Consider the following 13,074-nt stretch of genomic DNA (forward strand, 5'->3'; position numbering starts at 1 on the left):
GACGCGTTGCGGAGTCTTCAACGCGTAAAGTGCCAACGCCGAAATCCGCGCGCGGTATTTAGATTCCTTGACCTCAGCCTGACTCTCAGCTTTAGATATGGCCCTGGGTTCGTCTTCCGACAACGTTGTACACATTGTCCGGCTGTGATTTTGAGAAGGATGGCAGGAGTTCATCAGGACAGTTTCATCATGGGCTATAACGCTCTTTATCGTTCTCTCAAAGGAGACCTTCGGCTGATGACAGCCCAGTTTTGAAGAGTGAGACGAGGAGACTTTTTCAACAGTACCAGAATTAGGCATTAGACCTATCTGCATTATAAAAGCTGATATCTAAAAACGCCACAAATTCCCACACATCGTAGCCTCCTTCCCCGTCTTGATCGTCCCGGCCAGAGGTGGAAGGAAATCATCGATCCGCGATAAAGGTGTGCGCGTTGGCAGGTCGCTGAATCCCTGCAGCCTCCACCACATCAATATAGTGCGGGATTGCAGGAGCACCCCGACGACCGGTTAGTTCGTCGTTACCATGACCCGGAGGTTGGTCGTCTTCAAATTCTCTCATCGTACCACCGGCATCACACAGAGTGATCTCATCCCGTACAGGTTGCTTGGTAAACCAGAACGGAGGGACTTGCTGGTGCACATGATGCTCGATGACGTGATGACCGGGTCGGAGTGTCGTTGCTCCAGAGGATGTTCGGCTCGAATGCGGCGTCGTTCGTATGGATCCGCTGATTCTTCTCAGCGGACCGGATAATCGGCGTCTGAAGAAAACCTTCAGTGCGGGCAAGGATGCGATGATAATGGCCAGATGTGCTTCGATATCGGTGAGGGCCTGGGTGGGAACAAGTCAGTCAACTGTACCACACATGTCAACAACCAAGGGAGTTCTTACCAGGAGCGGCCAGCCCAGCCAGGACACATCATGGGTGTGAGGTCCAATCTTGTAATTTGTCGTAACGGGAATGAAGACTATGAGCCGAGCTATTCCAGTCCCCGCCGTCAAGAGGCCAGCTGAAAACAGGGCATAGATGCTGAAGCGCCGTTTCCGCGTCATGTGCAAGGTGCGAGCAAGCATCATTGGCAGAACTGAAGAATAGATGTCGGACGTGACCGAAGCTGCCGCACTGAATATGAATGGGATGTGTTCGTTACCGCAAGTGTATTTATTGGTATATAGTGGATTGTAGGATTCCCAATAGGACTTTAGGGGCCGGCAAATGACAAACAGCTCGATCAGCAAGCCAAGAGTATAAAGTACCGTGAACGCAATGGCGGCCCAAGCCAGATACAAAAACCAGAACCCCGGGAGGCCGGAGGTGATTCTCCTGTAGAAGAGAAGGATCGAAATCTTTGTACAGGCGTTGCCGAGAAGGAAGAAAAACTCGATGAGCCAGGCAGCGAGTCTAAGATCGGGCAGTTTGTCGGGTCTGATGTCCCATATGTGCTTGTTCCAACCCCAGGTTGTCATGGCTTTGATCTCAGCAAAAGTCATCCCGAGTGATAAAAACTTGCAAGCATTAGTCTGCAATCAAAAAGGAATGGGGGATGAGATCCATGTACCCAGCCTGCTACAAGGAAAGCGTCATCTAGACCGAAACATTTTGTCAAAAACCGCCGGGAATACACTCGAAGAAGGACCACGATAGTCGACATAATCATAGTGACAATGAACAATGAGGGCGAACCTCTGGTAGGCGGGTTGATATAATTCGACGGCGGCCATTCTGTTGGTCTTGTCGGAAAAGGCATATTTTGTTCAACTACCTTTTTGTTGCAAATGGTAACCAGATCGAATTAAGGTGGAAATCGAGAACCATATGTGAGCTCAACAGAGCAGCTTCGATTGATTAGGATCCCCCAGTGCTCTTATGCTGCTGCTGAGGAGGAAATTCCAGCAAGTGACTTCTGAGTAACAGAGTGTTTACAAAAGGGTGAACAAGCAATCATGACGGTATAACCTAACTTGAAAGTGAGCGTCACCAAGCCAGGCGAGGCTTCACGGGAGCCGTGGAAAGGTGAGAAGTGAAGTGATTTGAGCAGTCGATCTGGATTCCCATGCGTGGCTCTTGAGATCCACAAAGTAGTGACAAAGTCATTGCTTCGCCTCGATTGACCACTTGGTCTGCACCGATCCGAAGCACTCGGTGACATCCGCAAACCCCATCGTGGTACAGGACCCTTGCTGTCAACCCAAATACTATAAGTAATGCCGCTGTTCCGCTGCTGTCAACCAACCCCAAAAATACTTTCATCGCCCCTTAAGAACCCGAAAGCCACGATATCACATGGCATTTTCCAATGACAAAGGGTGAGGCGACTTGCTCGAACTTGATGGACCTCGCGTCGTCCATGTCGTTGCTGGCCTTCTTTTTGAGCTGTAAATTTAGGGTTTGGTGAACGTAGATGCTCTTATACAACGCTCCGGATACTTGCTTTGGCATATGGAAGGTGGAGAGTATAGAACGATCTGGTCGTGCGCAATCTCGTGACGGTCAACGAGGTCGCGTGAAGAGGGACCGCGAGAGGGTTTTACTGAAGTGCTTTTTTCATGGTCGATTAGCCTATGGGGAGACAAAAGTTTGACCGATGTCACATATGCCAGATATAGCTTCGTCGATCTGAACCGGGGCCTTTGGGTGTGAGCGAGAAGTCCACATAGGGTCCCGATATGGTTTGCGCAAGGCGTGGTTCTCGGAAAGCATCCAAGTTCGTTGCCCTCGGAAATATGCCTAGTGTGCTGTGAAGGGAGGAGAAGCTTCATGAGATGAGAAAGTAAGGTAGTTGGGGAATCCAGACATCGACGATATATGTGAATTTATCAAATACATGATACCTCTCTCGAATTTTTAGCCAGGCAGGAGCGGTTGGAAATGATCCTCACGATAAGGGCAGACGTATGTCGAAATACGGCACGATATGCTGAGATATATGTCCCAAATGAGCACTTCTTCAAAAATATCAGACACGTCAAGCATATCGCTTGACATCCAAATATAATGCGAGTATCATTTATTAAATCGCGATCAGAACATGCAAATGAAAGAAATCAGCCATCCATGCTGCTTACGCTCCGCCAGACGAGTTACGGTAAAGTATGTCGACTACGACAGTTGATTTACTTCGTACCGTCGCTTCAACTGGAAACTTCAAACTTCATGCTATGAGGGTGGCCTTATTTATGTTTCATTGGACAGTAATGGACGGTCCTTTTGAACCGCCTGCCTGGCTTTGACCGTCTCTGAATATCCGATGCAGAGCCCCGAACCACCCAAACCTCAATTATAAGCGCTGAAATCAGGGCTGAGCCGAACTTGCATGTTGGCCCCCTCAACATCCGTGGCATCAACTGGCCTCGCTTGTCCGATTCCTTAGGCATGATGTGCAACATTAGCGCACGAGCTCGTATTCCAGCCTAATAAAATAGTTATTTGGCCAATCTTCTTCGAGAAGAGGTAAAAAGGGATGAGGCTTGCCCGTTGACAAGGATGAATACGACCTCTTACCAGCCTGTTCCGAAACATGACTTGTCTCAGGAGAACGATCGTCGACGCCGCCACCTCGTGTAAACATCCATGGGCTATTATAGACGATGTAGCCGCAGAACATATGCAGGCCTATCGATAAGTTTCCTGGGAAACTGAAGTGCCCTGTCGCGGCATCTGCGGCGGAACGCCCTCTGCTATATATCTTTGAAGGCCATCCATATGCTAGACCAACTCTTCACATCTATTGTGGTGACCACGGCGGAAGCATGGCTCCTCACAAGTACTACGGAGTTCGTGACCATGAAGGCGGATCTTGGACAAGCCTATCGACGGGCAAACCGCTCGTGTACACTCAAGAACAGTTCATCGCGCCAAAGAAGAGATGCCTTATGCAGTGGAGAGCACCAACAATCATGATTGTCTCGTTCATCATCGGGGTTCTTGGTGCCATCTTTCATCATATTCTATACTTCATTTTCAACAAGCGAATTATCAGCTTCGAGCATGAACAACAGATCATCTCAACATCCGGACTGGCTCTGGCCTTCATCGTCAAAGTATCCTTAGCAGTCACTTCAGCCACATCGTTCACGCAATGCTTGTGGCGCTCACTCAGGTCCAGTTCTATGAAGATTCGTGCGGTAGATTCGATGTTCGACATTCTCACGAATCCTTTGGAATTCCTGTACGTGGAGTTCTGGGTGCGGCACCCATTACTGACCTTCACGGCTGCTACGACATGGTGAGCCCGACTCATCGACGGTGGTCTTGTTCGTTGTCTTTATTACTCACTGTCATTCCAGGCTCATTCCGCTATCTGCCATCTTCACGCCTTCTACGTTAACAGTGCGGCCTCTGATGCACGAGACTACAGATGCTATACAGGTCCCCCAGCGCCAGAACAATGACTCTCAACTCACTATGTTGACCACTGCTGATGGTTCGTCTTGGATATATTTTGGGACGTCAACGACATTTCTCAAAGTAGCAAACCTGAATATCCAGCAAGGCGATGTGCTCCCAGTCTCTTTGGATCTGGGATCGCAGAACCTCTCCTACAGTCTCAGCTTCCACGGCCCTGCTCTTCAATGTGCTGAGCCGGACAGTGCTACCACCGCTATCATTCGCGATGGACTGTATGACTATATGAATCAGACGGGAAACATGATTTACTGGGCTGGATTTGTGCCCCAAAGCGATTTTGGACCAGACACAATCAACGCCACATTCTTCGAGGCCCTCATCGACGGCAAGGGACAGTATAATTTTTCGACACCCAACCTTGGCTTGGAAGCACCCAGCAATGGGCCTGCAAAGGTTTTTCAAATGATGTACTCCTCGGACAATATGACCGCCATACCGGCCGGCGATTGGCTCTACAACGTGGCTGAATGTACCTTGCACAATGCGTCCTATGTCGCAGATTTTAAACTCAATAGCAACGGGCAACAAGCCATCACGGCGACTAAGGAGATCCTCGATGGCATCGAGGCAGTGCAGTATCTTCCTACCAAGTACACCGTTGATGAAGCAGCTGAACGATTCAATGCGCAGGCTTTCATGCAAGCATTTGGCTATTACGCAAGTGGGACCACAACAATCAAGATCAACGGCAACAATTTTACCCCGGGGAGTGCTGTTCAAGTCAATCCAGTTCTGGGTGCTGCCATCTCAGGTACCATGTATTCCGACCCTGCTTTCATCACAACCTGGGACCAATTTACGGACGCACTAGAGAGTCTATTCCAAAATTTCACGCTGAGCTACAGGTATAGCGACATGCAATTGTGAGTATTTCTGCAATTTGTCCCCTCTTCACTTCACAATTTGCTAACGTTTGCTTCAAGTGGGTATCTCGAGCAGAACTACAGCTCTCATGTAGCCACTCAAGCAATACTCAGACAGTCGCTGAACACATTCAGCTATGCGCCTCGAGCTCTCTTCATATCATATGGCATCGCGATCGGTCTATCTGCAACCTGCCTCGGAGTTGGCATGAATGCGATATTTGTCAACGGGCTCTCCTACACCAACAGCTTCTCTACAATCCTGCGCGTGACTAGGGACAAGGCGTTCGACGCTCTAGCCGATAGCGATGAGGCCGCTGGTGGTGGAGACCCCCGACCAAAGCACCTCGCGAACGTTACAGTCGCTTATTCTAACCCAATTGATGCCCGGGCTAGAGGCGAGGGAATGGCGGGAATGCGTGTTCTAAGATGATATTGGTTGACAAAATCGATCCCCTATTGCATAATACATGGTGTTTTGCCTGGCAATATTTCATTGTGGGACGTCGAGGCTGTACACTTCCCACAAGACAGTGAAATGAATATTGGGCTGCCGAATTTCCGCCTTTTTCCATGGGATTAGCGACACATGTCTAGTATGGTCAGCTGCTTTCAATCGACATATCTCTCCTTCGGTGGACAAGCCGTCCCACAAGATTGCCGATCATTTTGCCAATAACAGTCGTTGGGAGTGCTACCAAGGTTTCAGCCCCGGTAAAATGCCTGGGGACGTTTTGTGGGGAAGCGTTCCTCGGCTGGGACATGAGTCTACAGAGCCTCTCCAGATACAAAGACCATTTACCGAGTGTTGACATCAAAAATGTGATCGTCAGTCCCACAAGAATTCAAAGCATTCTCTCAGTACGCTGGCATCTCGAACCAGTGGGGCTCTGACTGATTGTGGCATCATATAATTCAGTCGTTATCTGGAGATGCGGGCAGCAGCACTAGTGTATTGCGTTCAGCCCTGCAACATCTGCTTCAGTATTCATCTCTTGGTCAGTGGAATCACTGAAACTTAGGAGCAAGCCGTCAGGTCGAAACGGACGCCCTCCAAAACCTGAGTATAAGAGACTCAAAAGAGCCTTAAGCCGACAGGACCCAGGCCTTTCCAATAGTATTCTTACCAAGCCACGCATCCGATATGTTGGTTAACCTCACCGTTCTCACATTCGCGGCAGTTGCATTCGCTCTGGCATGGCTGGCAACCAGACTGGCAAATCGTAAGAAACTCGGGCTTCCTCCTGGACCACCACGGCTGCCTGTGATTGGCAACCTCCACCAAGCACCACAGGAATATCCCTGGCGCACGTACCAAGAATGGGGGAGGCAGTACGGCCCAGTCTTCAGCCTACAATACGGCCTAAACACTATCATCATGCTGAGTAACCATGAAACGGCTCATGATCTCCTCGACAAACGTAGCAACATCTACAGCTCGCGCCCTCGCAGTGTGATGGGCGGAGAATGCGTCAGCAAAGGTCTCCGAACACTTCTTATGCCGTATGGCCAACGCTGGCGCAACCACCAGCGCCTACAAGCTTCATACCTCAACGTCCGAGTTTCCCAGAGCTATCGCGTCCTTCAGGATCTCGAAAGCAAGCAACTCATCTTTGAACTCCTCAACTCTGACGCAGACTTCTCGGACCGCTTCCACCGGTACTCGTCGAGTCTAATCTTTGCGCTGGCGTATGGTCGACGCCTGGTGCGAGGTGACGAGGCCGAGGTCATAGCCGTCGACAAGGTCATGGAGAACTTCCTCATCGCGGCACGAGTGGGGACTTGGATCGTCGATGCGCTCCCCGCGCTCAACCACCTCCCCAAGTTCCTCGCCCCGTGGAAGAGATTAGGCGATAGTCAACACGAGTTTGAGGCCAGGTTGCAAATGGACAACTTGGAGCAAGGCCAGCGAGCGAGGTCCTGGAATTGGTCGAAACTTGTCGCAGGCATGAAGGAAGGACGACTGATGTCGCCGAAGGAACTTGCGTACGATGTCGGAATCATATACGAGGCCGGTAGTGACACGACAACCATGGCCTTGGAGGTCTTTACGCTCGCGATGCTGCTATATCCTGAGGTGATGGAGAAAGGACAAGCCGAGGTGGATGCACTTTGCGGTGACGATCTCATGCCCTCTTTCGAGGACAAGGAGCGGCTACCGTACGTCGACGCCATCCTCAAGGAGGTTTTGCGCTGGCGGCCTGTGTCTGCCGGAGGTATCCCGCATGCCGTCACCCAGGATGACGAATACATGGGCTACCGTATCCCGGCGGGTGCCACGGTGATTGGGAATCATTGGGCCATCCACCTCGACGAGGACGTGTACGATGATCCCCTCGAGTTCAAGCCGGATCGATGGATCGAGAATCCCGATCTGCCCTTGGCGCCATTCGGGTTTGGAAGGAGGATCTGTACGGGACAGCACATTGCGAAGAACAGTCTCTTCATCAACATCGCGAGGATGCTGTGGGCGTTTGACATCGGCCACAAGTACAGGGTGGTCAACGGCAGGAAGCAGAGAATCGAGGTCGACCCTTATGCGTTCACTCAGGGCTTCAATTCGAGACCGCAAAAGTTCGAGGCCAGCTTTCAAGTGAGGAGCTCCAAAAGGGCGGATGTGGTGAAGCAGGTTTGGCAAGAGACGGAAAAGAACACGGACATGGTCATGGAACAGATCCAAGCGGAGAGTCAGAAGAAGTCGTAAAGTTTTCAATCGGAATGCAGGATTACATTTTATGATATTGCACGACATAGTCGTGGGACGAGCACTTTAACGACAGATTGAATCATTCTACAGGGTGTCTACGGGTAACCCTTCAATGAAGAGAGAGCGAAACTCACGGTCAGAGAATATATATATATATCTCGATAACCGAAGATTGTCCGTTCGTTGCGGAGTTAATCGTACTCTACTGTCTCGTTGATATCATATCCTCCACAACCACCGATCTTCCTTAGTATCCAAGGTTGTCACTACTGAATTACGGAAAAAGCAAAATCCGTCGGTCGGTGATCAATAAATAAACCAAAAAAATATCACACCAAGCCTTCTGCTTCGTTTGAAAGAAGAGTTCTACCATTTATCATCGATTCGGCTTGTCCGCAAGGGTGAAACAGAAACATAAAATTCCAACCTCGAGCACCTCGAAAATGTCTACAAGTAAAAGTCAGTTCGGTCCGTCTCGAGAATTTTTGTCAAACCATCGAGTACGTTTTCACGCAGAGCTTTCCCCCAAGAAATCCCCTCCATTTGTTTGGAACAATCATGACACGAGTAGTACCCTCAGGGAGGGGGTTCAACAGTACTCGCCACTCGTACTTTGTGGTTATGGGACCCAAAACAACTAACCTGGACACGACAGTCTGCCAACCCGAGAAGCCGCACAATCTTGGTGACGGGAGCGACGGCCGGTATCGGCTTGGCCATAACGAGACACTTGCTCTCCTCGAGCTCGCAGCATTTGTTGATCCTGACGGGACGCAAACGAAATGTCCTCGAGGACCTCGCGAGGGAGAATCCCGACCGTGTGATGACGAGCGCGGGGGACATGTCGGAGCTCGAGTACGTCAGGTCCATTTTGACCAAGGTCGAACTGGATGGGCGTCTGGACGGACTCGTCTTGAACCACGGAACGTTCGGTTCGTCTTTGAGGATCAAGGACGTCTCGGCGGAACGAGACTGGGAGAGCACGTTTCGAATCAACGTTTCCAGTTGCGTGGAATTGGTGGGTTCTGCTTTCTTCCCCCCCCCCTCCTCGTCCCCCGTGGCAAACCTGTGACCCATCGACGGTCCTGCAGGCGTCACACATGTCAACAGCACCACGAAGCAGTCACGGCGTACTAAATTGTCCCCGCAGATCACACAAGCGCTGCCTCTACTACGACCGGCAAAGGGTAGAATAGTCTTTACTTCATCGGGCGCCGCCACAAACGCGTACGCGTCGTGGGGAGCCTATGGTGCTTCAAAGGCGGCCATCAATCATCTCGCCATGACGCTGCGGACCGAAGAACCCGACGTTACGACCGTGTCCATACGTCCCGGAGTGGTGGACACTGCCATGCAAGTCGACATTCGAGAGAAATTTCTCAAAAACATGGACGAAAAGGATCAAAAGAAATTCGGGAGCGCAAAAAAGGATGGGATCCTGTTGCCGCCCGAGAAACCCGGGCGAGTGATTGCCGAACTGGCAATCCGAGCGGAAAAGGATTTGTCGGGGCAATTCTTGAGGTGAGTTTGTTCATATCACTCGTGGTCCAAAAAACACTGTTTACCGATTTCAAACGCTGACGAGATATCTAAAGCTGGGATGATCCGAAGTTGGCAGACTACAGGGGAGATTGAACATTGATTTGGGAACGGAAGGAAAAGGCCATGACTGAAAAACTGTCCTTCAAACAAAGTGATGTATTGCTACATGACATGGCTGTGGGCAAACGACACAAATGAAGAATGCAAGTAGATGACGACACCTGTTTAAAACCAGTCAGCAAAGAGGAACTTCAATGCAGATACGGGACTCAAATGTCAAATGATAAGAACTCAGGCGAAAGATGAAAAAATGAATACACAGCTTGAAGCATTAGATCAAATGACCTTCATACTTAGCATGGAAAGAGTGAATGTGTTCATCATAGAATGGTATTGACAACACGAGTAGACTTACACAATAAATGAAACAAGGGCTGGAGACACAAAGGGAATCTATACAAGAAACCGAGTCAGAGACTTGTTGCTTTTCGCAGTATGAGAGATGAAAGAGGTGAAGCTGAGTTCAGGTAATCGAACCAGTTGATTCGTCATTATAAATCCGAATTTGATAGTACTTGAATGTTTTGCTCATCATGTTGAGGGACATTGGGAGATTAGAGTGATCAATCGACATACCAAATATAAATATCCTGATACACACGCGCATTAGCTTTGGTTTTGCAGAGGTGTGTGAGTGAAGACAAAGGAGGATGGGTGTGACTGAATCAGAAAGTCCGGAGTTTGGTAGTGGACAGGTAATCACCACAGACCTCAAAGAGATCATAAGATAGGGGCGACACGAATGTTCATCATGGTGTTTCGAGGAAAAAAGAAAAGGTGGAAGGGGATAGAGGATACTCACATGAATGAAAAGGTGAACCACCGACTGAGCTGGTGTTCAGTACAGAGAAGTCTGTCTCGAGGACCTCCACCAAGCACCAAGGTCACAAGGCTCATATAGGCAACTAGCTATGCCACCGCATAGTGAAAGCCCATCATGATGGCGATTGTCACTTTGATTGTACTCAACAGCGGCCGTTTGATCTGAACAAGTCAGAAGATGAAAGGTCGATGGAATCAAACATGAAGATTGAATGAATCGGAAAAAAAAAGAATCGCTTAATCTCCAACGAAAACAGTGCCAAGCCCTTCTGGAACTAGGCCTATTTTGGAAGATCTCTCGTCCCTCTCTGCGATCAAGGCAGCGCTCATCAAACTATTTAATTCCCAACATGTGCCCCCCCAGTCTGGCGCCATGAGCGACACTTCATAGCACATCGTTCATAAGTCGAAGAAAAGACCACTCACCTTTCACACACAGTCATCATGTCGGATAAGGAATTTGGTGGTACGCATTTCCCCCCTTCTATCTTTGCGCCGCACAAGTCATTGCGCTCGTCAATGCTCTATCCAGGTCAAGAGTCTAATCTGTCTGCAGGCAACGACGATCTGTCGCTCCCCAAGGCGACGGTACAGAAGATCATTTCAGAAATCCTCCCACAGCTCCCTCATGATAACTCCGCCGCCGGCAAAGATGGTGAAATGACCTTTACTCGGCCGGCGCGGGACCTCTTGATTTCATGTTCACTTGAATTCTTACGAATGTTGTCCTCGGAATCCAACGACATCTCTGAGCGCGAATCGAAAAAGACCATCAGCGTCGAACATGTCGAACAGGCCTTGACCGATCTCGGTTTCGGCAGCTACATCGAAGGATGCCGCGGGGTCGTCGGCGAATGGCAAGAAGTCCAAAAGAAGAGAGTCGGCAGAGGCGAAAAGATGAGAAACTTCGGTGGCTTCGACAAGATGGGCGAGGAGGAATTACGAAAGATGCAAGAAGCTCTACTGGGCGAAGCACGAGGTAGAATGGAAGGACAAGGCGATGCCCACGAATGATGATGATGATGATAAGCACGACTTTTCCGACGAAAGACATTGCTCGAATTATGATACTCATCCATTACAGAAGGAATCAGCTTTATGTGCTAGACCCGTAGATGGCGGCATTCATTCGAGAGGTTGGAACTCTTTCTAGAGAGCGTATCAGCAACCATCAACACTCAAGGCCAAATGTCATGGTCTGTCCTTCATATCAACGGGATACTGATATGATACTGGCATCCCCAGCTCGTCGACCTGAACGAGCAATGTACGAACTTACCACACTCCGAGCTTTGCTCAGTCGATGTATTGGTAATCTCCACGAAATGCTCCGCTACGACATCTCACAACTGGTTCATCCTTGCCAGAAACCATTGGGCCATTGGCTTCGATACAGGTAGCGGAGGGTTAGAAGGCATACCGTTGGTGAAGGACGATGGCAACAATTAACAAGGATGGACCTCGGGACCATTTCCACGGACCATCATTCGGTGCGGATACACACAGACATAAGGTCGGAAAAATGAACTCACCACGCAGCCATGCGTCCAAAATTCAATTCAATCGGGATCATCATCATCTCCGCTCTCCGCTGCACCCATGGAATATGTGTAACCAAGTCTTCAACACCGAGTAGAAAAGTCACTTGGTTCCTTAGGCGTGTAAAGACAACCACAGTCAATGAACAATTTTTCCAGTCCGAGCGAGCCTCTCTTTGATTCCTCTGACATTGCTTATTGTCGAAGCCTCTCCTGGGGTTTTGATGGCATCTGACGGTCGCTCCGAGCTCACCCAAAGTTCCCTCTTTTTTCAAGCCATACCCAAATGTTGAGCCCAAGCGAAGATGCCACCTGCCGGGATGTAAGCTCCAAGGAAAGTCGATTGATACTATGCCGCAATCGTTCCTACGAAGAACTCACAAGAGATGGGATTAGAGATGATCCTCAAGCATACCTCAGAACGCACATTATCTTTTACACACATACACACAAAAGGGAGCGTGAGCACGTACCTGCGATCGGCCCTACTGGTCCAAACCGCAACAATTTCAAGAGAAGTTTGGAGATTCCCAATCCTGCTCCTACGAAAGGGTGAGTAGGTTGCTGGCGACTTGAAATCCCGCAAGGTACGGATGAAACGTGGCGTATTGGGCGAGTCGATCCATTGCGGCGCCTGCGAAGGTCATGAGAGACTCGATGGTGAGGTCCGTGATGGTTTCAAAGGTGACGTTTTTGAGAGTTTCGAAGGTGATGTTTGGTGTGATGCGAGCCAGGGTTTCGTTCAACATGGCTTTGGAAGCTTGAGCTGACAAGACTTTTTGTATGAATGAGAGAATCCCCTGTATCACACACACATTCACTTACACTTACACTTACACTTGAAATATCGCTGCCTTGCTGCCTATTTAAACGTCTACCTCAGGGAAATAAATTTTACTTTGTTGTCTCGGGGAAGCACAGGCACAGAGACAGAGATCTGAATTGGTGAATATATCAATCTTCTTTCGATCTTTGTCCCTTTCACTCGTTTTATTTCACACCATGTTTAAATACCTAAATAGGTATTTGGTTTGGAAGTAAAAACATTTTAAAGGGATCGCTTTCGTACTCTGTACTTTGGTTCCATTACATGTCCATTACATTCGTGATATACTTGGGAAGATATACAC

At 49.3% G+C, this 13,074-nt stretch overlaps 6 protein-coding genes across 6 annotated transcripts; 4 read left to right on the forward strand and 2 right to left on the reverse strand.

Moving 5' to 3' along the window:
* Nucleotides 1-406: 406 nt before the first annotated feature.
* On the reverse strand, nucleotides 407-1,948 carry PV06_00551 (uncharacterized protein; the record flags this gene model as incomplete). Its single annotated transcript, XM_016401063.1, has 3 exons — nucleotides 1,564-1,948; nucleotides 896-1,510; nucleotides 407-835 (listed from the first exon to the last, which is right to left on the reverse strand). Exons 1-3 carry the CDS (start codon nucleotides 1,750-1,752, stop codon nucleotides 407-409), a joined length of 1,233 nt encoding a protein of 410 aa, XP_016268116.1. The 5' UTR covers nucleotides 1,753-1,948.
* Nucleotides 1,949-3,754: 1,806 nt separating this feature from the next.
* On the forward strand, nucleotides 3,755-5,708 carry PV06_00552 (uncharacterized protein; the record flags this gene model as incomplete). The annotated part of the gene is made up of 3 exons (XM_016401064.1): nucleotides 3,755-4,230; nucleotides 4,292-5,275; nucleotides 5,336-5,708. The coding sequence occupies 3 exons, from the start codon at nucleotides 3,755-3,757 to the stop codon at nucleotides 5,706-5,708; spliced, it is 1,833 nt and encodes a 610-aa protein (XP_016268117.1).
* A 711-nt stretch (nucleotides 5,709-6,419) lies between these two features.
* PV06_00553 (uncharacterized protein) lies at nucleotides 6,420-7,979 on the forward strand (the record flags this gene model as incomplete). Its single annotated transcript, XM_016401065.1, has 1 exon — nucleotides 6,420-7,979. The coding sequence occupies one exon, from the start codon at nucleotides 6,420-6,422 to the stop codon at nucleotides 7,977-7,979; it is 1,560 nt and encodes a 519-aa protein (XP_016268118.1).
* A 446-nt stretch (nucleotides 7,980-8,425) lies between these two features.
* Nucleotides 8,426-9,925, forward strand: PV06_00554 (uncharacterized protein; the record flags this gene model as incomplete). The annotated part of the gene is made up of 4 exons (XM_016401066.1): nucleotides 8,426-8,482; nucleotides 8,638-9,000; nucleotides 9,133-9,503; nucleotides 9,578-9,925. The coding sequence occupies 4 exons, from the start codon at nucleotides 8,426-8,428 to the stop codon at nucleotides 9,615-9,617; spliced, it is 831 nt and encodes a 276-aa protein (XP_016268119.1). The 3' UTR covers nucleotides 9,618-9,925.
* Nucleotides 9,926-10,765: 840 nt separating this feature from the next.
* Nucleotides 10,766-12,977, forward strand: PV06_00555 (uncharacterized protein). The gene is made up of 2 exons (XM_016401067.1): nucleotides 10,766-10,872; nucleotides 10,963-12,977. The coding sequence occupies exons 1-2, from the start codon at nucleotides 10,851-10,853 to the stop codon at nucleotides 11,418-11,420; spliced, it is 480 nt and encodes a 159-aa protein (XP_016268120.1). The 5' UTR covers nucleotides 10,766-10,850; the 3' UTR covers nucleotides 11,421-12,977.
* On the reverse strand, nucleotides 12,487-12,693 carry PV06_00556 (uncharacterized protein; the record flags this gene model as incomplete). The annotated part of the gene is made up of 1 exon (XM_016401068.1): nucleotides 12,487-12,693. One exon carries the CDS (start codon nucleotides 12,691-12,693, stop codon nucleotides 12,487-12,489), a length of 207 nt encoding a protein of 68 aa, XP_016268121.1.
* Nucleotides 12,978-13,074: the final 97 nt, after the last annotated feature.

The sequence above is a fragment of the Exophiala oligosperma genome (genome assembly GCF_000835515.1).
Source record: "Exophiala oligosperma strain CBS 72588 unplaced genomic scaffold supercont1.1, whole genome shotgun sequence".
NCBI lineage: Eukaryota > Fungi > Ascomycota > Eurotiomycetes > Chaetothyriales > Herpotrichiellaceae > Exophiala > Exophiala oligosperma.

Bases quoted from the DNA above. Each gene is read 5' to 3' on its own strand.
- PV06_00555 (XM_016401067.1), top strand. From the start codon at position 10,851: ATGTCGGATAAGGAATTTGGTG. The intron at 10,873-10,962 runs GTACGCATTTCC...ATCTGTCTGCAG, and splicing joins GTCGGATAAGGAATTTGGTG to GCAACGACGATCTGTCGCTC.